General features: G+C 47.9%; 2 protein-coding genes across 4 annotated transcripts in view; both read left to right on the forward strand.

Moving 5' to 3' along the window:
• The window catches only part of MEI1 (meiotic double-stranded break formation protein 1), a 38,138-nt gene extending 21,691 nt beyond the window's left edge, over positions 1-16,447 (forward strand). The window contains exons 21-31 of the mRNA XM_057389211.1: positions 2,764-2,929; positions 5,096-5,200; positions 6,890-7,000; positions 7,593-7,774; positions 10,105-10,186; positions 10,647-10,852; positions 11,564-11,645; positions 13,605-13,711; positions 14,536-14,667; positions 14,835-14,944; positions 16,233-16,447. Coding sequence (XP_057245194.1) covers positions 2,764-2,929; positions 5,096-5,200; positions 6,890-7,000; positions 7,593-7,774; positions 10,105-10,186; positions 10,647-10,852; positions 11,564-11,645; positions 13,605-13,711; positions 14,536-14,667; positions 14,835-14,944; positions 16,233-16,278 — 1,329 coding nt within the window. The 3' untranslated portion in view covers positions 16,279-16,447. The remainder of the gene's footprint in view (positions 1-2,763; positions 2,930-5,095; positions 5,201-6,889; positions 7,001-7,592; positions 7,775-10,104; positions 10,187-10,646; positions 10,853-11,563; positions 11,646-13,604; positions 13,712-14,535; positions 14,668-14,834; positions 14,945-16,232) is intronic.
• A 488-nt stretch (positions 16,448-16,935) lies between these two features.
• On the forward strand, positions 16,936-24,883 carry CCDC134 (coiled-coil domain containing 134). Of its 3 annotated transcripts, none has more exons than XM_057389183.1 (7): positions 16,936-17,018; positions 21,062-21,178; positions 21,976-22,097; positions 22,318-22,402; positions 22,682-22,863; positions 23,107-23,178; positions 23,552-24,883. In XM_057389183.1, the coding sequence occupies exons 2-7, from the start codon at positions 21,076-21,078 to the stop codon at positions 23,675-23,677; spliced, it is 690 nt and encodes a 229-aa protein (XP_057245166.1). In that variant the 5' UTR covers positions 16,936-17,018; positions 21,062-21,075; the 3' UTR covers positions 23,678-24,883. The 3 variants fall into 3 exon arrangements, with proteins under 3 accessions (XP_057245166.1, XP_057245178.1, XP_057245173.1); XM_057389195.1 differs by lacking the exon at positions 16,936-17,018 and adding an exon at positions 20,190-20,341; XM_057389190.1 differs by lacking the exon at positions 16,936-17,018 and adding an exon at positions 20,258-20,319 and having other exon boundaries at positions 21,060-21,178.
• Positions 24,884-24,968: the final 85 nt, after the last annotated feature.

Consider the following 24,968-nt stretch of genomic DNA (forward strand, 5'->3'; position numbering starts at 1 on the left):
ATCTGCTGTGACAGGAAGGGATCTTCTGAGACTTGGCTGGAGAGGAATCTGAAGGGTCCTGCTGATGTATGCCATGAAAAACCCCATTCCTTCCTCTATCCAGACACACAGCTGGATACTCCAGATTCTTTTTCCAGAACTTTGAAAAAGCAGTGTGCAGAGGACAGGTCTTGAGGGCGCAACTTTCTRTTTGCTTGAGGTTTTATTTTTGTCTGGTTTTAACTGGGCACTCTTGTCAGAGAGTTTTGAAGTAAATAACACGTTTTATTGCTCTTAAGAGATAAAATAAAAGGCTTGTGATAGGGAAAATGAATCAGTGTCTGAGAGAAAGGAGCCTTCAAGTAGCAGGCTAGTGTGTTTGCCTTTAGCTGGTGTGATGAGCTCTGTTAATTCGTGTGATTGTGACACAATCTGTGTCCTGATGGCTGCTTAGAGGCCTTTTCTCACTTCCACTGCTCTCACCTGTCTTGTCACCCCTCCCCTTCCGTGGCCTTTAGTCCACAGCTGTTGAGCCAGTCACATAGTAAACATTTGCTAACTTTTCTGTGGAATGACAGGAGATTTGCCTGTAAAGGCAAAAGCTAAGAGCTGGGATGTTTCTTCTCCAGTCATGTTAGAACAATTTAAACTATTGAGAAGGCAAAGGCATGGCAGCAGGTGGTGAAGAAGTAAGAAGAAGCAAGGTTTGACTCTGAGTGGACATCCATTAGACATTACAGACTTTAGGTGTTACAGAATATGTGTGTTCTGATCTAAGAAGCTGTGAAGTAAATGTTGATCTCTAAGGTTACTGAAATAACTGACAGGAGGGTTCTCATGTAGGGCAGTTCTACCACAGTTGGTGTGATATTGCAGAGTAGGTAGCAACATCCAGGCATTTGATACCATTGCAGAGCATTAGTAAAAGTGATGAATAAGTTGACATATCAGGACAAATTTAGGAGCAGTGTCCCATGAGACTTGCCCACACTGTAACTTTTGACAGTAGTTCTGGAACCTGTCACTCCATAAACTGAAGCAGGTCTGTCAATAAGCAAAACATAAACAGTGTCTCCCTTCCCTGAATAGTACAACATTATTGCTTTCTCTCTTCTGTCTTGCCATGTGCTATTGCATAAGTTCATATAGCTCTGTTCCAGTCTTTAAAGTGAGTTGTAATAAATCACAGGCTTTGACAATTCACCTTTCAGTTGTGGAAGAGCATAATCAATCTGAATTTAGATGAACTAATAAAACAGTGCAATATGTAGGGATAAATACAGATAATATTTTCAGATGTAAAGAAAACCTATGAGACAAATAACCTAAGCCTCAGAATGCACTAGTGAAGTGGAAAGGCCTCTGCATGGTACAGTGAAACAAAAATGAATGTCCTTCTGAGGGTGACTTACTTCCTTATCTGCTTTTAATAACTGTCTGGATTAGATATGACAGATGGTTAGTGACTTCATCTAAGACCTTGAGCTTCTGGGTAGGAAGGAACATATTAACACAGGGGTACATTTGCCAGGACCAGGAAGACGGTGGACATTGATTCATGTAATTTTGTGATGTGTGTGTTCATCTGGGGGTGAATGTAGTCATGATGGCACACTGTCCCACTTATCATCTCTATGCTCCAGATCTGAGGTGCTCTCTCACAGAATGGAGATGTTAGATTACATTCCTGAATGTCATATGGAGCAGATCTKTGTCAGCAGAGATGATTGTGCAGATATCTCCCTCCCCTTTATTCATGAAGGTCTCTATGGAGGCAGGAATTCAGCTCAGAACTGGATAGTTTTTTCTGACACAGACAGCCAGTTCTTACCCTATTTGCTTTCCTTGGGTATGGGGTCCCACAGCCATTTCTTCTGCATCTTCAAAGTCTAGATGCATTACTGCTGTGTGATAGAGGAAGGCAGCTGGGAAAGGCTGCAGGCTGTCCAGTCAAGCTGTAAGCCCTTGAAAAATGACCCCTTTCATTTTTACCTCTTCAGCTCTACCATTTGCAGTGCAATAGCCAGCACTACTGCAGGAAGAGAGGAAAGGTAGTGCTGACATAATATGTGTTGAGAAGGTCATCTTATGTCAGCACTACCAGGAATTTTCTGCTTTTTCTGATACTTATGCAAATGCCTCTGTACATGCTGTGCAAGTGAATTTAATGTTATACACCTTAACATGAAGACTATGCCCACATTAAGGCTACTGGCTGTGGGATTCAGCTCAGACACTCCAGGCAGACCTCTGTAGTCAAGAAGCAGGCTTGTGAGCTGTCTACATGACTCTTCTATTTCCTGTAATTGAGTGATTCTTGTCTGGCTTATATATCTTTCATGAGGTTTAGCTGTTGTGTTACTATTGCACATATAAGGCTGCCAGGCATTTGAAAGTTAGGAACTATGGACTGACTTAYAAGCTTGATTTTAGGCAAGCATCTTTAATATGCAACCTGATTTTTCAAAACAAGAAGGAGAGCAGGCGTGCCASAGACTCTGTTTCTTGTTTAGGTCTCACTAGTCTAAAACTGTGACCTTAAATATGTTACCCCTGTGCTTATATAGCCAAATCATTCATTAAATGGGATATTACTCAGAGGTGCCTAACAGACATGAGTCCTTCTGCTTTATTCAGTTTTCTATTTAATCAAGACAGGCTTAAACTAAACGGTGCCTTATTAGGCTGTTTCCCAAGGTACCAGATTAGCATAATGGTATTAAATAGCAGTGACTTCTGCCTAATCAGAGTAGAAAGGTAATGTATGTATTTCTTCCTTTGCAGGACCTAGTCTGCTCAAGCTCTGTGGAGGTGGCTTGGAAGGTGTTGATGACTCTAAGGACCTTCCTGGAAAGAAATGAAGATGTCCTTGTCTGTGACCTCCTTCGGAGCCGATTTTTACAGATTCTGCAACAGCTGCTGATAGAGAGCAGCTCAGTCACCCTACAAGGTGACCCTGCCTTTGTGACTGGGTCTTGCTGTAAGATCAACTAGCAGGGTAGATGGCTGTAGGGATACAGTCTGGGATAAAGGGGTTTTCAGCTGCTGATGGAGCTTCAGTACTTATTTGCRTGAGGAAACTTCTGGACAGAGTTGTACTGATTTAGTTTCCTTTTTCAAAGATTCCTTTTCAAGTGAGAGCCTTTTTCCTAATTTAAGCTGTTCTGGCTTCAAACATCTGGTTGTTAAACCAAGGCAATATTCTTGTATACTGCCATCAGCATTCAGGTGGAGAGCTGTGCTGGTAAATCTTCCCACATGAGTAGGTGCCCAACTGGTGGCTGAAATATACACTCCTTTTTGCCTTTTCTTTGTGCAAAACATCTGGGGGTGCCTGAGTATATGCATTTCTCAGGACACAGAGRCAAGGAGCAAGGATTGAATCATTCWYGATAATTGATCCCCAAACAGGACCTGTGGTATCACCAGATCTCATAACTGTTAAATCTCTCAAAGGGAGCAAGGCTGTGACTRGGGAAAATCCCTGTGTTCCTTACTAGCCCTGTTGGTGATTTTAGAACTGTCGTCCCACTATGAAAGGTACTATGCACAGCAGTCTGTGAGCTTGAACTGAAAGAGGGTGYAGTGCTAGAATGTCCTTGGCTCCTTTAGGATAGGGACTCGGCACAGCTTTTTACTTGTTCCTGAGGGGTTCACTGATGCTTTTAACCGCTTTGCTCTGTTTCAAGTGTTTTGTTGTGCAGTAGTTGGGATGGAGGCAACAAGAAAGTGTTTTTGCCTTTCCTCCAGCAATGTCAGTAGGCTGGAGATGACAAGAGATATTGAAAGCGGGAACATGGTAGAGCATGAAGCTRCAAGATCTGATAGATCTGATCTTGTTTGGGGTTGTGCACATTTGAACTTGTCATGTCCTTCTGTTGTGGATCTAGGGGTGCTGGGAGCTGTGGGGAGGCAAATTATCCATTTCCTATAGTGGGAGTTAGACCTATTCCTCCAAWCCACAGGTGATAAAAGTAGGACACTGAGCTAAAGGAGCTTTTGCAAGATTTGAGCCCTTCTGCTCCAGCTAGTATGCATAGCTCTTCCTCATACTGCATCTTGAACTTTTTAACTGAAATCCTGGCAACWCATCCAGAAAGTCAAACACCAGATGTACTCTGCAGACAGACTTTCTTGTCTCCCAGCACACAGGCAGCTCTCTGTGAGGCCTGGGGTAGTTAAGTCCAGGGGATATGCCTCCCTATTCAAACAGTAGCCTGCTTTTAGACAAAAAAGTCCCAATGGAATTCTATCAGGAATATGTTAACATTAAAGACACCCATTAATGTTTCCTCCTCAAAACTGAAAAGCCTTTGTGAAAGGCTTTCAAAACTCACAAGCCTTTGTGAAAACATTTTCTGGAAGTGATAGTTGCTTGCTGTAGGTATGGCTGTATACAATACAAAATCTTTACCTATTTACAGCACTGCAAAAGAGTAGGGAGAGGGTTGCCCTGGAGAGTTGGTGGTCTAAGTAGCTCCATTTTCCTTACATACTGACCTGCTGTGTGGGATTCTCACTTCTACTGTCTCTGCTCTGCCCTGTGGGATGGGATGGACTGCAATTTCCCAGTCTTWCAAGATGTAGGAGAACAAGTGCTGTGCAACTAGGCTGCTGTCAAAAGTGTGGGCTGACATGATGGTCAAGTGGGCCGGAAGAGAGCAGTCTGGAAAGGGCTAATGACTTCTATCTTATCAGTGGTATCAATTTCAAAGTGTGAGGATCATGCTCCCTACATGGCTCACAATGGATGTAAATGACCCTAGCCTCTTTTTCCTGCTTCTTTAGTTGTTTCTGAAATGGTGTTGGCAGGATTCATGTGTAACTCAGGCCAACTTACAGTGGCAGAAAGGGGACATGATCCAGAGGGGACTCTAGAGACAAGAATAAAATTAGGGCCCTGTGTGTGTGTGTGTGTGTGTGTGTGTGTGTGTGTGTGTGTGTATTTGTGTGTCTGTGAAGAGGGAATATTTCCCTCCCTAACCCATCCTCATTCCAGAGCCAGAAAATTAACCATTCCTGGCACACTTTAAGGTACAACAGTTTAAAGTTCACTGATAACTGAATTTCCTTAGCTGTACCTTTCAAGCTAACTTTCAAGCTGTGCCTTTCTTAGCTAACAAGAACCTGCCTGTTTTGCTGAGCCTTCTTTTCCTGGTGCAGCTGCGGAGCAAAGGCATAAGGGAGCTGGACAGCACAGACTTCAAGCTGCTTCACCAGGGTGAGTATGKGCATCCATTTTCTCCTAGAGAAGTGTTAATTTTTCCATAAGATGATTAGGGGCTTGCTCTTTGTCCTTTGAGAGAAGATGGATCTTGCATTATAGTAATGGTTGCTCTGAGATACTTTCATAGTCAGAGCATTGTAAAGAGTTGTGGTAACTAGTTCAGTTAACAAAACCCAGGTTTTCTTCCTCTTGCTTTTACAATACATTTTTTGTCTGAAACCTCACAAGGTGGCCAAAGTATTCCCATGACGATGAATGATTTCAGGGTCAGTGACTGTTGTTGATTTGGCACGACAGTATGGCTGCTCTGCTTTCTGAATAATCCTTTCCTGTCCACTCTTGCTATGACACTTGTGGGGTTCAGGCCACAGTCATCTCGTGTTAATCAGCTATCAGGAACAAGCAGTCCAGTGAAACTGGGCTTTCCTTGGAATGTGAATCCAGAGTGTATGGTTCCCAACCAACTGCAGGGCTTTCCCACTCCACCCCAAAGTGAGAAGAGCAGCTGTTTGTTTTCCATACCATAACCTGCTGTCTTGTCTCGTGATMCTTACTTGGTGACTTCTGCCTTCTTACTTGGCCATTAGAGGTTCACAGTCTGTGAAAAAAGAATAGATACTAGGAAGAAAATTCAACTGATCCATTCGTTCATCTCTTCCCTGCTCTGACAAATTGGTCTCTCCAGCATACTTGGAAGGACTATCCCCTTCATCTGAAATGTTTCACATCTCAGGGCTGCCTGCGTTGCCCTTGCAAGAAAGCTGCATTTCTCAGACATTCATTAGTCATGGGAACTGGGGGAGTGGAAGAACCATAGTCTCTTTTTCATAGCCTTTTTAGCTGCTGTGGTTTTAGAACACAGATCAACTGCTCCCAGGAGTCACAAGCTCCTTTTGCTCTTGCTTTCTGCTTTGTATTTTTCTGCACAACTCTCTCCCTGCCCCAGCCATCCCATTTATTCACCCCTTGGCCTCCAGGCTGTGTTCTCCAGGGGTGGATGTGCAAGACACTTTCTTCTGATGAGGCCTCTTAGATGGAAGGTGTGTGTTGATGTGTGTTTTTTGAGATTTGCTTACTCAGACTGTAAGACCTCCAAAAGACCTCTTCAAAAGACCTCTTCAAAAGACCTCCAATGACAGTTTTGTTAAGCCCTGCAGTCCTGGATTTCCCTCCCTAACTCTTACTAAATATTGTTCCTAAGTGTTTGATGCTTACAACAAACATGACCCTTTACTCCTACTCCTACTCCTTACTCAAAATTGGTGAGAGTGGAGGAGCACAGCTCTGCGTCCCTTTCCACAATGTGGTCACCATGAGAGACAGTCGCATGGTTGCTTATGCTTGTTCTAGTACTAGAATCAAACTCACACCATGGAAACAGATAACTCATGCTGCAGTTTTTTTTCACTGTGGAAACAGRTAACTTCAAGTCCATTGCTCTTGGATTCATTACTGCCCAATGTGATACATGCTCTTTAATATATCCTTGTGTATTCCCCAGCCTCTGTTATCATCCTCCATTGCAATGTCCATTCTAAACCAAACACTGTAGGGCAGTTGCTTTGTCTGTATATGCTCTGTTTATTTTCTCTTCTTGTTTGAGCTCCCTCCCCACAAACTGACTTCTTTGTTGTGATGAGGGGCTTTGTTAAATTGATGTCCCTGTTGCTCTTTTGTTTCCAGTCAGTAATCTTTGTGGGAAGTGCAGGCCAAAGGACACTGACCTTCTGCAGCCATCCTTCAATTTTCTGTACTGGAGCCTTCATCAGACAACACCTTGTAGTCAACAGAGAGGTGAGGCAAGATTGTATTGATTGCTAACTTAATTTCAGTGAGGTTGTACCTTGGCCATCAGAAACTATTCTAACTGTCTCAGTAGGTAAGGTGGATGCTTCCTCATCCAGATGCAGCATTATAATTAAAAAAGACCATTTTGTATTTTGGATGAGGTGTTTTAGGTTGAGGATTTTGGTTTGGTTTGGTTTGGTTTGGTTTGGTTTGGTTTGGTTTGGTTTGGTTTGGTTTGCTGCCTTCTGACGATTCAGGAATTGCCTGCTGAAAGACAGAATCACTGTATTTTTCTTGTTCATAAACAGCAGTGGGCCTTTGATGCCTAGTTTGAAATATCCTGGTATTGTCATAGTTTAAAAAATTAGACAATACTAAAGAACAGCTCTAACCCACCTTCTGCTGTGTTGTTAGCTGATTAGYTGTCTGATCAGTTGCTTGTGCTGTGGGAGGTAAATACCAGAAGCTGGACAGCCTTACTCAGATGAGCTATGGCAGCTGGGCCAGCTGGCTGTGCTCTGCACTTCTCTTGTGCTTSTCAAGCTGGTTTAACCTGTACCATGCCATTACCGCCTCTGATTATGTTTCTTTCATGCAGCAGTGGCTGTGCTGCTCTCCAATGTGTCCTTGCTAGAACTCCTGCAGAAGGTTTTGGAATGCACCTGGTTGTGGTCCCCTCCTTCTGGACCTGCTTATCTGTCACCTGAGGATGCCTTGCTGTGCTCTGGATGGCTGTTGGTTGCATCTCTTTTGCTTTATCAGCATCGCTACAATACTGAGGTTAGAATCACTCTATAGTGTTCAGAGTCAGCACATGGATAAATCTTAATTACATGAAAATCTTAAATACATGAATATATATATGTATATAAGTATCTTCATTAGCAGAGGAAGGTGTTTTGCTTTGGCCTGTAATCTGATTTATTTCCTCTTTTGTTATTGTCCACAAGTTATTCCCTACTGCTCTTCTCCAGCAGGACTAGCTAGTATGTCCCTGAAGGTCTGAGACACGAATCATTGAAAAGTTAGAGAAGRGCACAGATCCTGGGGGAGAAGTACATATCCAGCCATCCTGATCCGAATCACTTTCCTCTTCAGGACAGAGCAAAATACATTTAAAAACCTTTCTCAGGGAAAGACTGGGAATGGAAGACACAGCTCTCATGTTGTAAACTGCTTTTTGGTTACTGAAATGATCAATAGTGAAATAGAACCTATTATTGGCAAGTAAGTGTTCAATATTAGCAAGCCCTTGTGAATGTGGGCAGCTGTCATTGTAATTTGATGTTTTCCAGTCCAAACAAGACAGCTAAGCTGGAGCTGTCAGCTAATAATGGAATTACAACTTTGAAGGAAGCACTTTCCAATGCCAATACAAGGAAAAATGTTTCCWTTTGAAGTATCTACTCAGGCCTCTCTTGACATGGAGTTAAACAGCGTGTCATGAGTTGTGAGCTCTGCTCTTGCAGTTATGCCCAGCAGAGTGTGGTCTTTGGGAGTTGGTACACCTATTTGCAGATGATAAAATCATATTGAGGACATGCATGTATGTGCACAGAAAGCCAAGGGTTAGATTTGTAATGCCGAGGGAAGACATTTTCCAAAGGACCAACCCAGACCAAGTCTGCAGCCTGTAGCCTCTGCTTAGTGCTTAGAGCAGATAGAGACTGTCAGCTGAGGGAATGCAGCCTGTCCCTGCTCTATGAGCTGTGAAGCACTGCCTGCCTTCTCAGTTTCCAAGTCAGGGCTGTGTCTGCTGTTGTGCCAGTCCCAAAAGGCATTCTAGTGTCAAGTGTTGAGCTTCATCTTCTGGGAGTGATGCTCTCAGCTCGTATTTATCCTTGAAGTGCAATCATTTAGCAGGGTATATACCTGTTGCTTGATTTTATCGATACCTCTGGCTTRGTGTGCTATGATATACAATCCAGAATCCTTTTTTGCACCAGAGATGAGGAAAGAAACTACAGATATAGCTGGGAAATGGAAATGTTCAAGACTGCTTCAGGGTTTCTAATCTTCAGCATTTCTAAGTGTCCAAGTTTCTAATTTTCTGCTGAGGGGGAATAAAAGGAAGAGTCTCTTCTCTTCTGCTGCTCACTACAGCTGGAGCTGCACAAAGCATCCTGGAGACCCTCATAAGAGCATCTTTGTGGCTGTGAATGTGAGCTGATGACAGGCTGTCTCTCTGAGCCTGCAGTGTTTTAGAGGAGAGCAGTGGCTCCAAGAAATGACCACATTCATTTCAGGCTGATGTTAATAGTGAGCACTTGTCTGGCCATAGCCAACCCATATCTTAACTGTTACTGGCACTGGCTTTACCTTCTGGACAAACAGGGCTCATGGATGGTAGGCTGTTAAAGGTTTTGGCTTGTCAGTTCTCATACAAGTAACCACTGCCACTATGTTGCAGGAGCTATTCCTAGTTCTCCTGTGGAGTATTTCTGTCTTCAGAAGAGTATTTAAACAAATCAGCCCTGTGATCCTTATGCTTGCCTTCCCATATCAACTCTTATTAAGAGTTAGGACTCTTCTGGGACTCTGAGGCTTCATCCCATTGTTTTTGGATGGGTGTTTTGTGAGGGAAACAATGTATTGCAGACTTTCTTCTCAAGCCAGACTTTCCTGTTTCTCTTAATTCCCAAGTCCCTAAACTGCTCTGCCACTTTCACCCATGCAATARTTTGTACTCCTTAGCTCTCTGCAGGCCCCAGCTCCAGCAGGCAGGGATAGCTTCTTGCCACTACTGGTTTTTAGCTGTCTGGYTCTGTGGCTGAGGTGCAGCCGTATTCAGGAATGGCTGTTCCTGCCAATTCATGGGCTTAGCAGGCTGACAGCCACATGCCAGCGGGCCTGCAAGGACTAATGGGAACGAGACAGTCAAGTTATACTGTGGTTTGGAAGCTGTGCAGCTCTAGCAACTGGTGGTGAGTGAAAYTTGAGGGTCCAGTGATGTAACTCCCATCTGGTCCGGTCTTCTGAAACCATGTTTCTGTTCCCTTGGTTTTCATTGGTYATCATGGGGCAATGTCTAAGAACTAGCAGTATGTAAGGCAGCTTTCTGTCTGCTMCAAACAGCACCACTTTTTCTCTTCTATTTAATTCTCTTCTAGGTTCACCAGACACTCTCTCTAGACCTTACGAAAGTCCTGAATGCAGTCATCTTCAGGAATAAGAAGCCAATCCTGCTGTTAGGTATTTTGCATCTGTTAGGGGGATTTATCTGGAAGCAGCCACTAGTACCATGTTACAAGCAACAAGGGAGAACTGGTGATAATGGAATGAAATGGTGGGGGTGCTGGAGGGAATCTGGAATCTCTGGTCCATTTGGCTTTGTAAATATGTAACTGGTGGTGAGAAAAGGCAAAAGGGAACCATCGGAAGTTCTTTTGTGTTTGGATAGATCTTCCTTGGAGGTTGGTAGTGACATCTGGAACTGAGTGTGAACTGTGTTAGTGTCTCAGAGGAGGAGATAAACAAGGCAWCTTGTGTTGCCATTCCTGTCTGCAGCTGTCAGCAGCTGCTGGACAATTCTGGTGGACTCTTAAGCTCACATTTTCTCTCCTCACCCTCTTCCACGGTATTGCACAGGCACCAACACACAGGGTAGGGCAGAGGAAAACACTGACACACTAATAGGCATTTCYCTGTCTAGTGAGCATCATGCAGTTYCTGAGAGCTGCGCTGCGACAGAACTTCTCCTCCTCCCTGCTGGTGATTGTTGGCCAAAACTCAGCCCCAAGTGCTACTCAACCACAGCCATCATCACTGCAGGACGCTGCCTTGCACCCCCTTGCCACACAGCAGGTCTTCTCACTTGTCGTCAGTCTGCAGAACCTTCTGGTGCACATCCAGTTGCAGGTATATAAAATTTGACTTTTGGAACAACAGTGATGTTTGGCTTCAAGCAGGAATATTAGCCTGAGGAGAAACCACTCTGTTGCCGAATCAGAGAGGCTGCCTGGTTTTTTTTTTCCTTCTGCCTGCACTTTCCTACCCTTACAGACATGTGATGAGGGAAAATGCTCTTGCTGCAGCACAGTGCAGTGAGAAGGAAGGTAAATCAAGCTWTGCGGTGCTCCCTGCTGCTGAACTGGGTAGCTGAAATTCTGTTTAATAATGACAATCTCTGTTTTCCCATCTCCTTCTCTGCAGGGATGCCACATCCATAGGGACAAATGTGGGAAAAGTGTAACAAATCCCAGCCCATCCCCCATGCCCCGGGAAAGTGCTTTAGGGGCTAGTAAGTGCATCAGCATACATTTAACTTGCTCAAGTGACGCTGGGCTCCAGGGGTAGTACATCAGTTTACATTTRACTCTCTTAAGCTATGTTGGGCTCCTATCTTTATTCTTTGGAGGCTGTTACTTATTTTTTAGTCTCAGAATAAGTAGCCATGCCTTTGTCTGGCTCCTTGATGTGACAGATAATTTGCAGCACACTGCGTCCCTTGAAGGAGATGAAAGGTGTTATTTTCCTCTGCTGCATACTTGTCAGATCCTGACACTTTATGAATTTTCCTCATGCAATAGCTGTTGACTGGTGTTTTTTATCTGTCTCTTGGTATTCCAGAAAKACTTGCTTCTCTCTCAGGCAGTGGTTGCCTGCCTGGAAACCTTAGTGGAATACCTGTATGTGAAGAACCAGGATGCTGGTAAAGTCTTCATGCTCTTTCTTCTGGTTTCCCTTCTGCAGTGATTTTGAGCTCTTTGATCTCTATCCAGTGTGCTCTGGAGCAGATGCTTAATGAGTTTATGCCAAACAAGAAAAATTACTTGTATGCCTAAAGTTAATCTTGTATTTTGTGGGATGAGATCACAGTGCCTGCCTCCCATGCAGGCATGAGCCCTGACTTTGGCTCTGGACCAAGATGCTTTCCAGAAGGTAAAAGTCATTCTCCAACCTTGTCAGAGTGAAAGGTTTGGGAATGGAAGGAGTATAGGAATAGTCTCTGACTTTCAGGCCAATTGTAAATAAATACATGCATGGGAGGGAGGATCTGAATATGATGTGTCTTACAAAAGGACAGTGTTGTTCACAGTTTGGCCCTGAAGGAAGGGAAGGGAGAGCAGGGTAGTAGACAGTCTTAGRGAATGGAAGATGGAAATTCTGGATTTACAGGAGTGAATTCTGCYCTTGGTTTCTGGAGTCCATAATGCATACCATATTTTCAATATAACATAATAAGACCATGTTGTACAGCTGGGGGGAATAATAGACCCTTCTACTTATTGTCAGCCTCCTACCACAAAGTCCAGATGCTGGCCCTGTTCTTAAACCAGAAAGTTCTCTGTATCCTGGCCTGTTCAGTTCAGTTGTTCAAACACTAATAGAGAAGGGGATGGAGTGAATGAGCACCAGGCCAAAAGGACACTAGTGGGAAAGAAGAAGTGTCTGGATGAAGATGTAATACTGTAGCTGAAAGGAGGCTATTAAAAGGCTGGATTTAAAAAAAAAATTTATGAGGAGACTCTGCTGATTTGGAAGTAAACTAATTAAATGCTACTACAGCAACAGTTGAATGTGTCACTTTGGCTGCTGTGGTGCTGAAGTTCACAACAGCAATAAAAGAGTCTCCTTATTCCAAGCAGAATGAGGGTCATAGCTATATTTGACTGAAAGATGCAAGAACACTGGAAAGAGTTTGTCCTGGACTCTGCCTCTAGGAGTTTACTCACTTGAGGCTTTCTAAAACCCTCTTTTGGTCCAGAGATATTTCCAAATGTGCCRAGTAGTCTCATGCAAAGTGCTGGTACTTTCTCATTTCCCCCAGATGAAAGATATCCCCCAAGTATTTTGCATTATTTTTCAGTGTTGTTTTCCTATAGAAAAGATTCTTGTAGTGGCAATAGGGAGGTTATGTGACTGCCAGTGGAAAAGAGACCTTTCTAACATTGTGGTGAGTTGCTATAGTATAACAAGTTATATCAGCTGACCTGTTTTATTTGTCCATTCCATGCTCCTAACCTATAATAAGTACAAGGTAATGACATTGTAATTTTAGCATTCAGTGAAAGACTTCATGCCATCACAGACTTATGGCCTTACCTAATATATGTTATGTTATCACGTATGTTCATTAGTAAGAACATTTTCTCTACTGACTGCATTACCACCATCAGTCTGGCTGGTCCCACAGTCCACTGTCTGATGCAGATCCAGACTCAGTTTGCTCAGCTTCTGTTACAGGGCTTTCTTCATTACCCAGAGGGTATTCTGCATCTAAATAAAAACTGAGGTCAGGAGAGTTGTCCTCATATTGAAACCAGAGGGTGTTATTTTTAAAACCCCAGGCTGAAGATATTCCCTCACTGTTTTATGACATGCACCCCAGGAGAAGGTTTCTCTTCCTGTACCAGCACAAAGATGGACAAAATGTATTTTCTGCTTTGAAAAGCTGTTAAGCTTTTGTCCTCTTGACTGAACTCTTGCCCAGAGAGTGACAGATTACAAAGCAAGTAAGAACAGGGCAAAATATCCCCTTAGTGTTTCACAGCATGGGATCTAGAAGAAAAAACTTGAGGTCAATATTGAAGACTGTCCTTAGCTGGGTTCAGCCTGTCACTTGGAAACTTTTACAACTGTCTTTGATTGGCTTCTCCTTTTCTCCCAGCTCTACACATTGCTTCACAGCCATGGAACCGATTCCTGCTCTTCACTCTACTCAGTGGGGGCCAGAAGTCCTTTCTGCAGCCAGAAGTTCTCAGGCTGATGACTTTGGTGAGCAGCAGAAGGGTGGGCTGTTCCCCATCTTTCCCATTATGTTGGTACAATGCATGTRGGTCAATTATTGGAACTTAACCTGCTATGCATGCACAGTCTCAGATACTGCTGTGGCTTTGTCTGGCACTATATTTATGTCCTATACTAATAATGATACTTTCAAGTGAACTTCCATACCCTGCAGAAACTGACTGCTGTTAGTGAGCAGGTCCTGTTCTTCTGGTGTTTGTAGCATTTATTTATATCACTTAGGACCCCTGGGGAGAAGAGGGGAAACTTGCAGAAAAAACGAAACTGTTGTTACCAGTCAGGGAATAAACTGGTTGCTTAGCATCACAACTTGTCTCCTGTCTGCGACCTTACAGACCTGACTTTTCAGGGCCCAGAGTTAGTGCAATGTCACCCTGCTGTACATGGGGTCTGTGAGCTAGAGGGGGACTGTGGTCCTACCCAGCAGTTAACTACTGAAAATAAAGCCCTCACAGCAGTGAATGAGAGAAAGGGGTTATTAATTTGAACCTTCCCCTTCCAAATATATGATGGGTCTGTAAGTATTTACTGTTCTTATTTCAGTTTTAAAAGGTTACCTCATTTATTTTAGTTCCTTCCCAGCCTAAACCAAAATAAGTCTGGCTATAAATCAGAGCACCATCAACATAGATACTCGCACTGGTTCCATTAGAAGTGGTATAAAAATCAGGCCTGTGGTTAAGGTGCTGCAGCATTCCATTACACAGAAGAGATCTTTGCAGGTGATGAGTCACTGTTGCACTCTCTGGGTCTTCCATTATTTAATGTCTCTATTTTTTCCTTTGTTCAAGTTTGTGAGATATCAGAGCAGCAATATTATTTCTCAAAAAGAAATTAGCCAGATTGTTCAGGAGGCAGCAGAAGCCAACTTAGCAGAGCTGCCTGAGGCCACATCTTGTGCTCTTCACCTCTTCCTTTGTCAGGTAAGAGAGCAGTGACTGCCTAAGAAAATGGGAAGGGAATCCCTAGGTGTTTGGTTTTGGCTTTGAAGATCTCATTGCTGCATGTAGAGATGAAGGCGTAAGTATGAAGGAACAAGCCCAACAAATTTCTGTTGCTCTGGAAATCATTCTTTTTTTTGACCCCTCAGATTCAGAGCAGTCATTGCCAGGTGGAGCCGGAGCAGTCGGGGATCATTCAGACCTTGCTGGATCGCCTCTTGGGACAGAGGACCACGTGTGTAAAACAGCAGGACATTGTGTATCCTTTGCTGGGCAGATGCATTTGATAGGTGATGTGCATGGCAGGTGTAGCAGAGGTGGAAGGGATATTTATCTGCTGCTCCTACTCTTGTTCCAGCTGAAGGCAAACAAACTCAAAAAACTCTGACTGGTTTCTASATTTGGCTAATTCAGGGATAAAGACTTCATCATCTCCTAATCTGAAAAGACATTTGGGAAATTAAGAGATAATTGGGATTAAAGATGGGCCTGTGTGCTGGGCTTGCATTCATCTATAAGGCAGAGGTGGTCTGATGAAAGGGGAGCAGGCTGGGGAGTCTGTGGCTTCAAAGCAGTAATAATCCCTGTATTGATTTCCCTTGAGGATGAGCAACGAGCTAATCTCTGTTTGCATGCCATCTAGTGCCACTATGGCCATGAAGGAGTGGAGACCCAAATATGACTCAGGCACTTTCAAAATGCAGAGAGCATTTGGGAACCATTGAGTAGAGTTACGAGATTTTGTTCTACTTGGGCCTAGAGTCCACCTCTGAGAACTGAATTCTCTGGTGAGGGAGGCAGAGGCCACTCCCAGACGCCTTGTGGAGAAAGAGGGAGCCTGATGCAGTATTTGCTTTTTTCTCAGACATTTTTTGCCTTCCTGTTTTCATCATGCTGCATTGCTTCAGACATGTAGCAGTGATGGAAGTGGCCGTGGCAGTGATTTCCTGTGGGTRTGGGGACTTCCTTCGCTGTGGGACACTGTTATCAGCTATGTGTAGGGTATGTGGTGGGTGTGGTGTTTGTCCTGTGAGGAGCTGCTTGTCCTCATGCTTACCCACAGTGTGATATTGCTGCTCTGTTGTGGGACACTCAGAGAGCAAGTTGGCCTGGTGGAGGCCTCAAGGCCCACGGAGTCCCTCTCCATGCCATTTTGCTTCCCTGTACAGGGGTAAAGGAATTTGGATGGGAGGTTTTGTTAAATTGCCAAAGTTACTTTACGTCTCTGGCTTTTTTCACATATTAAGAAGCCTTTCAAATCTTGGTKGTTAGGAAGGGTCTTAGATGCACTTGAAGTGCAGCAGTGGGGCTACCTCAATAAGATAGTCATGGATGTGGAAGACAAAATCCTTTGGTCAAAAAGGAGTTTTGACTTTTTTTCAGGTTTACCTATACTGATGTTTCTCACATAAATTGGGACTGGGATTCCATGGCTTCAGGAGGGCTGGTTTAGTAATGAAAATCTCCTGTCAGTGATATGTCAAATGTGGGAATTCCTGTAACATGCATGCCTTTCCTTTGGTTTCCACTCATGCTGTCAATGACAGATGTCTGGGAAGTGTGGCATTGTCCCTCTCACACATTGGAGATTGAAATGAGAAGATACAGTGCACAGAACAGAGGAACAAAGCAAGAATCTAGCAGGAGACCATATCCTGCCATTTATTAGCAGTGAGTAGTAGGGAGAATGTGGACAAAGGAAGTCACTTGTTGCTCATTTTGAGAAAAAGGTTTGTTGAAATTAAAAAGTTCTGTTACTGAACTGGCTCAGTTTCCCTTTCTGTGTGGGATGAGGCTTGGTTGATGCCTTCATCTATCAAAATATAGACCTGCCTGGGGAATTGATATCGTACGGGGATGCTGTGAAAGTGATGCTCACCTGCCTTGCTGATGGGGCTGCGGGATGGCCCCTTTGCTCTTTGCTGAAGGGRCGGTGGGGGCTCAGCCAGGACCCTAGGGGAAGCAGATACGCTCCGTGTCCCATGGGGCTGAAGATATTTCTTCCAGCTCAGGAGTGAGCCCCATCCCCCTCCGTCCTTTGCCTCCAGACCCTCCAAGTGCCCTTTCCCGTCTGGGCTCTAATTAACGGGGTTCCTTTCCCTTCTGAAATCTTCCCACAACGAGAGCTGCCCCGGGCGTGCGGGCCCGGCTCCACCCAGCGCCGGAGCCCGGGCAGCCCCCTCGCTCCGTGGCCGGTGCCGGTGCCGGGGAGGGGCGGGGGCTGCGGAAGTGACACGGAAGGGCGGAGCGGGGAAGCGGCGGCGGCAGCAGCAGCAGCATGGCAGCGCGGCGGGCGTGAGCGCCGGCCTCGGCACCCGGCACCCGGCCCGCAGGTGGGGGACCGGCTGCGCCTCCCGGGAGAGAGAAGGGAGCCTTCCCCGACCCGGGAGTCACAGCAGGGCCGATGGGGAGCTGCCTGGCCGTGGCGGGGCAGGAGGGAAGGGCGGGAGTAGTCCTGGGGCCGCTCCGGGGCCACCTGGGGACGGGGCGGAGGTGGCCGGTACTCCCCGAGCGAGACCCGGGAGGGGCCGATGAGGGSGGAGGGCAGTGCGGCCCCAGGGCAGCTCGCTAGACCCTGGGTTCAAAGGCTGTGCCCGACGGGCTCTGTCTGCCATCTCCGCCTGCTCGCCCGCTCCTGCTCGCCCTCGCCGGGCGCTGGAGCCGCTGCTCCGGGGAGCTGCCGTCCCGCCCCGAGCCTTCGCATCCTCTCGTGTGCCGCTGCTGCGTTCACTCGGCACGGCTCCGGGTGGGTTTCCCGCAACGCGGCCGGGGTAGGTTCGGCTGATCCCCTTTACCCTCCATCGTCCCTGTATGACTGCCGCTACTTTATCAGCGGATCTTGCAGGAGAATCCCCATCTCCTTGTGCCAGCGGTCGCCCGAGGCCTCAGGGTGCTTCTGAACCCCTCCGGCAGGACGGGAGGCACGAGGGTGGGCTGGGATGGACCCGTTCCTGCTGGAAATCACTGCAGGAAATCGGGGTGGCCAAATCCTGTGGTACTCGAGCTTCTAAGCTTGGTGACTGGGGGACTTTGGAGACAAGCAGGTGTAAATGGCCAGGGTTGTTTCAGCTGAAGCAGCTGGTCCTGTAAGCCCCATATAGAAATGTCCTCCTAGAAGGAGTCTGAGTAGTGGTGTTTCACTTCTGAAGCTTTTGGTTCAGCTGTAACAAGAGATTAATCCTCATCTGGTTGTTGGAGGAGCGGCTCACAGATGGATTCGTGGGGCAGGGAGTTTACATTCCTTGTTTTGCCACAATGTGCTCCTAGCAGAGGATGATGCTTTTCCCCCTACATTTCAGTGCCTGCAGAGGGGAAGTGGGGGGATCATGCAAAAGTCTCCTGGGAGCTAAAGCATTGCAGCATGGCTCTGCCTTGCAAGCTCATTAAGTGAATAAATCTCAGGGATGCTTAGTTCAGATGGGGCTCCTGCAGGAAAATTTATAAAGTAATTGAAAACATTTTAATGGGAAATACTAACCATCTATAACATGGCATCTGTTGTCATGTCTTTGGAAAAACACATCTAAATTAAGAGGTTGGGAGACAGCGAGACAGACTGGTGGGCTTGCTGCTGAAACAGCCAGCTGGCCAGGGCTGTGAGGCAATGTTGGTGGAAACTSCTTTCCATCTGTAGCATCAGGCCAGGCCCTGGCTCCCTGGACTGCTCTGGGAGCATCAGGCAGAGCCGTCTTTGGCAGAAATCAATTGAGGAGCAGGGAGGGAAGAGAGGAGCAGCTCTGCGGTGTTTCTTATCTCATCCCTCAGTGGGTGTGAAGACACAAGAGAGAGTTTGTGGGGAAAGCATAGATAAATACCTGCAAGGAGCTTTGGCATCTCTGCACTTACACAGTGTGGCCTGGAGAGGAAGGAATGTCTTCTGTTGTTAAAATGGGGTGAAATTGCCAGGGCAGCGAAATGAAATAAATCTGAGGTGGTCCCACGTGACATCAGCACCCTCAAGTTCCCTTGTGTGAGAGAAACAACTCGGTCCTGCTTCATTTTCACTGGTGTGTTTCAGCCCTGATGGACAATGGCAAGTAAATAGCTTTGATGAGAGAACTAGTGCCAGCAGATCAGATGAAAAGGTGGTGGGCTTCTGGTATGGTGTGGTTCTCCAGTCCTCTACCTCTGACCCTGTCCCATGAGACAATCTTTAGGGCCGGTGTAGGAGGATTTGAATACATTTTCATTGAAAACATCAGCCATCTGTACCATGGCATYTGCTGTTGTGTCCCTGAAGAAGCCCGTCACTGTTCCCAGATTTAGAAGCAGCCAGGCAGGTTCCTGGTGGACCTTCTGCTGCAGCAACCAGCTGGTCAGCAACTGCTTTGGCCGAGAGTTGTGCTCTGCTCTGCTCTTCCCTTGAACAGGGTTTTTTGCAGCTCATCTTTCCCCTTGTAGCTTCAGAACAGCCTCCAGCCACCCAACTCTGGTGTTGGAAATGGGGATGGAGCAGCCCCTGCTCTGAGCAGACATGCTGGGACTGCCATGGACAGCATGGCAGAGCTGTTGTGGGCAGCATTTCTGCTCTTTGCCTTCCAGCCTGGTCTGGAGACCAGTGGCTGCTTCCAACGTGTCTTTCCAGTTCTCCATGAGCATGGCAAATAGCCAGCCCGGTCCTTATGGTGGCATGTCTGATCTAAGGGGCAAACAGGATCCTGGGTCCCAGGGCATTCACTCTTTGTGCTTTTGCATTGCTGCACTTCCTCCTCCCYGAGAGCTTAGGAGGGAGTGAGCAGCTGTGTGGGGCTGTGCARAGGGGAGACCTGCACCACCTTAATGAGCCAGGCCTTGGGTCCTTGGGTCATGTTTATTGGCAGAGTGAAGCAGTCTCTTGGAAGCKGACCAGGCTGATGAGTCCAGCAGAACATCTGTTTGCCTGGGCTGGTGAATTTTCCTTACAGCACTGACTTGTCAGTGTGCTTTGTGGCATCCAGGATGGCTGGAATATGGCTTAAGCCTCACACCACTGGGTATGGGCAGAGGGGACAGACTCCAGGGGGATTTGTGCTGCCGTCCTGGCTCCGTGTCATGTCTGAGATAAGGGCTGTGTTGCTGAGCCCACACCAGAGGCAGCCGTATCATCTTCARTAATGCAGGTTGTATTTACTCTGATTTGTTCCCCTCCAGGGGTGCTACCTTTTATAAAACACAACAGCAAAATATTTCAGAGGGTTTCTCCTATTCACCTGACACTGTTCCCCTACTTCTGTCAGTGGTGTGGTGATGATTGGCTTGGCCTCAGCAGGAGGTGCATGGCAGGAGCTGCTGCTGATCGTTGCAGGGCTGGGGGAGCTGCTGATGCCTCTCTCTCATGGGCCTGGGGCTGAAGAAATTRTATTTGTTTGAAACAGAAGAGTGACAAGAAAAAAACAGTTTTTTGTTTCAGTGTTAGRGAATTACAGAGATAGGTTTGGCTGGGCAGGCAAACTCAGGCTCAAGAGGGCAGTGGGTGGTAGGTGAGGTCAACTCTGGTAGCCTTACGCATCTGCCTTTCCCTCAGGAGCAGGAGGCAGCTCATACAATGCCTCTGAAGGAGCTGTTGCTTCCGTAATTGCCAGTGGCCTCTACTCAGCTCAGTGGAAACCTTGTGCCTGCAGAGAGAGCACCTCAAGTTCTGCTTCCTGGGGCCTGAGSTACTGCCCTCCTTTTCAAGGTATAGACTGTCCAAGAGGGTTGTCATTCTCAAGGACGTTTTCCTCCAGCTCTTGACTTTGTCTGAGGGACCTTTGTGGTCAGGAGMAGCTCTGCTCAACAGCATCCCTGCAAAGCCTCAGACACTGCCTGGGAAGGGACTCATTTGGTGGAAGGGGGAAGTTAGCACCAGGTCACTCAACTGTTGCTTTTTGGTGTGGGGTCCAGAGTTGGCATCCAGCTTGTAATGAGGGAAAGGGTCCAGGTACCAGCACCCCAAGGGGTGAAGTGAGGTCACTGAACTGAACTGGTTGCAACTGGGACTAGAAGGAGAGRGGGACTTCAACCCCTCGATGATCCTTCTCTTCCTGCCAGACCTGCTGTTTTGATTGTTGGGCTGCTCTGCCTCACAACCTCAGCAAAAAGCTAGCTGTTATTTTTGGAAGAAAGGGTAGGACTTCATTTTTCTGCTGGGTCAGTGCTCGGTCAGATCCCTGGGGGCTGGCAGTGGAAGCAGGTAGAGAAGAGGGGGACCAGGGCTTCCCTTGTAGGGGAGAGCAGGCTGGCTGCAGCATCAGCATGTGGCTCTGCTCTGGCCATTGTATCTCTCAGACCCCTCGYGGGGACAAGAGAGAGGTGGGTAAGGACACTGGTGCCCAGGGCAGTGTGCCATGGGTCCCAAGTGTCTTGTGGGACTTCTCCTTTTGGTAACTCTGCTCACTGGTCATTGGTTTTCTTGCAGGCTGCAGCACCAACATGGATTTTCTCATCATCTGTCCCTTTCTGCTGTCACTGCTGCTATCCCAGGGCAGTTTCACAGAGCTGGAGAAACAGCGAGTAGACTCTGGCTTGGAAATCTGTATCCTCTGCAGCCTGCCCCTCGTGATTCATGTATGCACGGATGGCTACGGAGGCTTGAGGGAGCTCGTGCACTGGGAAAGGGTCAGAGGCCATGGAAAGGGGCATAAGGAAGTGGAAAAGAGAGGATCCGGGAGCACTGGGAAGTTGCTGCTTTTCCCTTCTGTAGACAGACTTTAGCCAAGCTCCTGAGTTTGCTAATGAAGTGCCTGGCTTGGTGCAGAAGCAGAAATGGCAGTGATGCCTGATGTTCTCCTTTTGCTCCATTATGCTGGGCATTGAGCACATTTCCCAGTCTGCTCCTGGAAGTGGCATGGCCAGCCAGGAGGCAGAGTGTGCCTACACGTCAGAGTGCTTTGGGGTCACCAACAGGGATGGTGGAAGAGGACTCCTTGCCTTATGGCACTTGGTGCCACAGGCACTTTTTGCCCATGAGGAGATGGGCTTCTTAACATGCAGCAGTATCCCCTGGTGAACAGGCAAAATATGAAAATGCAGTACGTGGAGACACATGGAGAAGGTGGCAGTTCATTTCCCTCTCCAGCCCATCAGCCAGAGCAAGACTGGCAAGTAGAAAGCTCCCCACAAGCTTTCAGTGTTGTTAAGGGCCCTGCAGGGGTGTTTGGGCAAGGGGTTCCCTGGAAATCTGTGTTTCATCCTGGCTCAGGTGCTGCCCCCTAGCCCTCAGACACCTCAGGGAGAACTGGGGTGGGGCTGGGATAGTGTCAGTGCCCGGTGGAGTGGGGAGAGCAGCAGCGGGGTCGGGGAGTGTCGGCAGTGACCTTGACAGCGGTGCAGATAAGAAGCTGTTTGAGGTGAAGCGCAAGGACCAGATGAACGCTTTGAAGAACTTGATTGAGCTCAATGACATCAACCAGCAGTAYAAAATCATTGACATCATGCTCAAGGGACTCTTCAAAGTAAGCCACAGTGCCAGCTGCACTCTGTGCCCACAAGGGTGGGCAGAAATGGGAAGGGTTGGGGCCTTCTGTGGAGTCAAAGAAAAGAACTTCGTGGCAGGTGAGATTTAGGACATGAAGGGAGGATGCTATGGGATTTAAAAGTGGRGTAACTGTGGTAGCACCTCCATGGTACAGGGCAGGACTGGCAGGACAGAGCAGTAACCAACAGCTCTGGCAGGTGCTGGAGGACTCTCGTGCTGTGCTCATCGCCGCCGACGTGCCTCCTGATGGGCCCTTCCCTCAGGACGAGAAGATAAAGGATGGTAGGTCCTCTCTGGTTTTTGCCCCCCTCCTTTATCTGGTGCACTGGTGCACCACAGACATTCTTCCTGGGATCCACGCTGGGGTAGGTACAAAACCCCTGTGTATTCAGACCAGACCTGGGCTGTTCCCTGTCTGTTGGTGACCATATTGCTGCTTCTCTGACCGGTTCATACTGGGGATCCTTCTGGTTTGTACTCAGCCTCCCCACCTCCTGGCAGGAAGACAAGTGCCAGGGGGATGGGGCCCTGTGCTGATGGGGCTGGTGGCGGTCCCCACAGCATACTCCCACGTGGTGGAGAACACTGCCTTCTTTGGGGATGTCGTCCTGCGCTTCCCCAAGATTGTGCACCACTACTTCGACCGCAACTCCAACTGGAACAGCCTCATCCGCTGGGGCATCGGCTTCTGCAACCTGACGGGTGTGTTCGAGCARGGACCCCACTCCCAGGTCCTGCGGCTGGTACGGCTCTTCATTCCCTCTGCCACAACCATTCTCTGCTGCTAGGTGGGGAGGGTTGAGGGTTTTGGGGTAAAAGGAAGGGAGGGGGCCCCCATTTCTGGGGTCGGTCCTTGAACTGAGGGATGGGGGAAGAGCATAGAGCATAGATGGGGCTGGTGGGGAGAGTGGGGGACCCTGGTCACAGTTGGGGGGTTGTGAGTGGGAGGCATCACTCCCCAATGAGGTCTCCCCTGTGCTCTGCAGATGGCTCAGGAGCTGGGAATAAGTGAGAAATCGCCCGATTACCGCAATCCCTTTAAAACGGACCAGTCAGAGGTAAGATGGCAGCACTGCCAGYTTGCCATGTGGGTTTCCCCATCTCTGTCTCAGCTCCAGGCAGCGGGCTGGGGAATGGAATGGGTGGCTTGTGGGGAATGGCCAAAAGCCYGTGTCACTGAATAAGCATGACTGAAACACAAACATTGAATTCCCCATCTATACTGTGGGCTACTTTGGGCACCTGGTGTGCTCTCCTCTGCTGTTGCCAACTGCCTCATGGTSAAAACTCTATCTGCCTCATGCTGCATCCATCCTCAAAGCTCCCCAGTACTGTGAGGCTTGTGTGTCGGCTTTGGTGGGTTTGGAGGGGTTGTGCCTCTGGGAGGCTGTGGGGGCTCTTCTATGCTGACCGCCTGCTGTCAACCCACAGTTTTTCCCCAGTACTGACACMTTTCAGAAGGCGCTGAGGGATGAGGAGAAGAGAAGGAAGAAGGAGGAGAAGCGGAAGGAGATCCGCAAGGGCCCACGCATCTCCCGCTCACAGTCGGAGCTGTAGCATGCAGGGACTTGTGCCTTGCAGTGGGGGTGACACCACTGGGACAGAGTGGCTTGCTCCCTTCTCATCAGCCTTGGGCTAGTGCCTGGCAGTTCCCTTTCCATTTGTGCCGTGGGTTTTGTTTTGTTGCCTTTCCTATTCATTCAGTGGAGGTTGGTGGTGGTGCTGGTGGGTTGCCCCAGTCGGGCTAAAGTGGGATATCCCTTCCCCAGAGGTAAAGCACAGATAGGAAAGCGGTGGGGCCAAACCCCGGTCAGAGTGTTGCTGCCGATGGGTAAGTAGGGTGTGAGGGACACGCCCCTTGCTGAGGCCAGGGATCCCTCCTCCCGCAGCACGCCCCACGCTGAACGTGCCTCCTCCGACATGGGTGGGCTGGCGAGTGCATCGCACCAAACAGCCTCATGAGCAATGCTGCTTCTCAGTTTTGGTTTTCGTTTTGTTAAACGGATGATCTCATTGGCACCCCCACTGGGTTTTACCTGGTCTCTGCACAGCTGCTACCTCTGCCAGATCAGCCCTCCCCTTTCCCCAGCGGCTGTTTCACCGAGCCACACGCGTTTCATGGTCCAGAAGTAGCTGAAAATGCCGATGGCAGCTGTTCCTGGCCAACAGCATCCCATGGCCACCGCAGGGCATTCCCGCAGAGAGGCAAACAGTCAATTATTGGACAGGCTGCGGTACGTGGCCTCCTTGCAGCCAGTGGGTGGCTGTAGTGCAGGCAGTGGGGATGCTGAAGATGCTGGAGAACCARCCCATAGCCACTGAGAGCCTCTCCTGCACCCCATGCCCCGTCCCTCCTCTTGGGGCTCGTACTCTCTAAATGAGTCCTCAAAGTCCCTTGTCGGAGGCACAGCCAGACGAGGAAGAGCATGTGGAGATAGCTGGTCCGAAGCAGGGAGGGAGCCGCCTCAGGGGCTGCGACCCTCCACCGGGTGTCTGGGCTGCGGTGGCGGCACAAGCCGCAGGACCCGCCACACACACGCTGTGATTCTCACCGACGCTGATGGCCTCGCACCAGAGCCGGCCCTTGCACAGGGCCCGTCCCCAAAGAGCGGGTGCCCCGTGCCGGGCTGGCGGCATCACAGCCTTGGAGGAAAGGGAAACCTCCCCAATTTTTTAACAGCAGAGCCAAGTCCCTCCAGTGGGGGGAGGGCGTTGCAATGGGCGCATTTGTTTCTTCTTGAATAAAATTGACTTTTTTTTTTTTTTTTAAGAATCCTGGCTCTTACTCCCGTTCCTGGTGGGAGCGGGTATGTGCCAGCGAGCGTGAAGGCTCGCCCCTCAGGAGGTG

This window comes from Malurus melanocephalus, unplaced genomic scaffold (genome assembly GCF_030028575.1).
Source record: "Malurus melanocephalus ecotype Western Australia unplaced genomic scaffold, MMel_1.1 scaffold_17, whole genome shotgun sequence".
In the NCBI taxonomy this organism is placed as follows: domain Eukaryota; kingdom Metazoa; phylum Chordata; class Aves; order Passeriformes; family Maluridae; genus Malurus; species Malurus melanocephalus.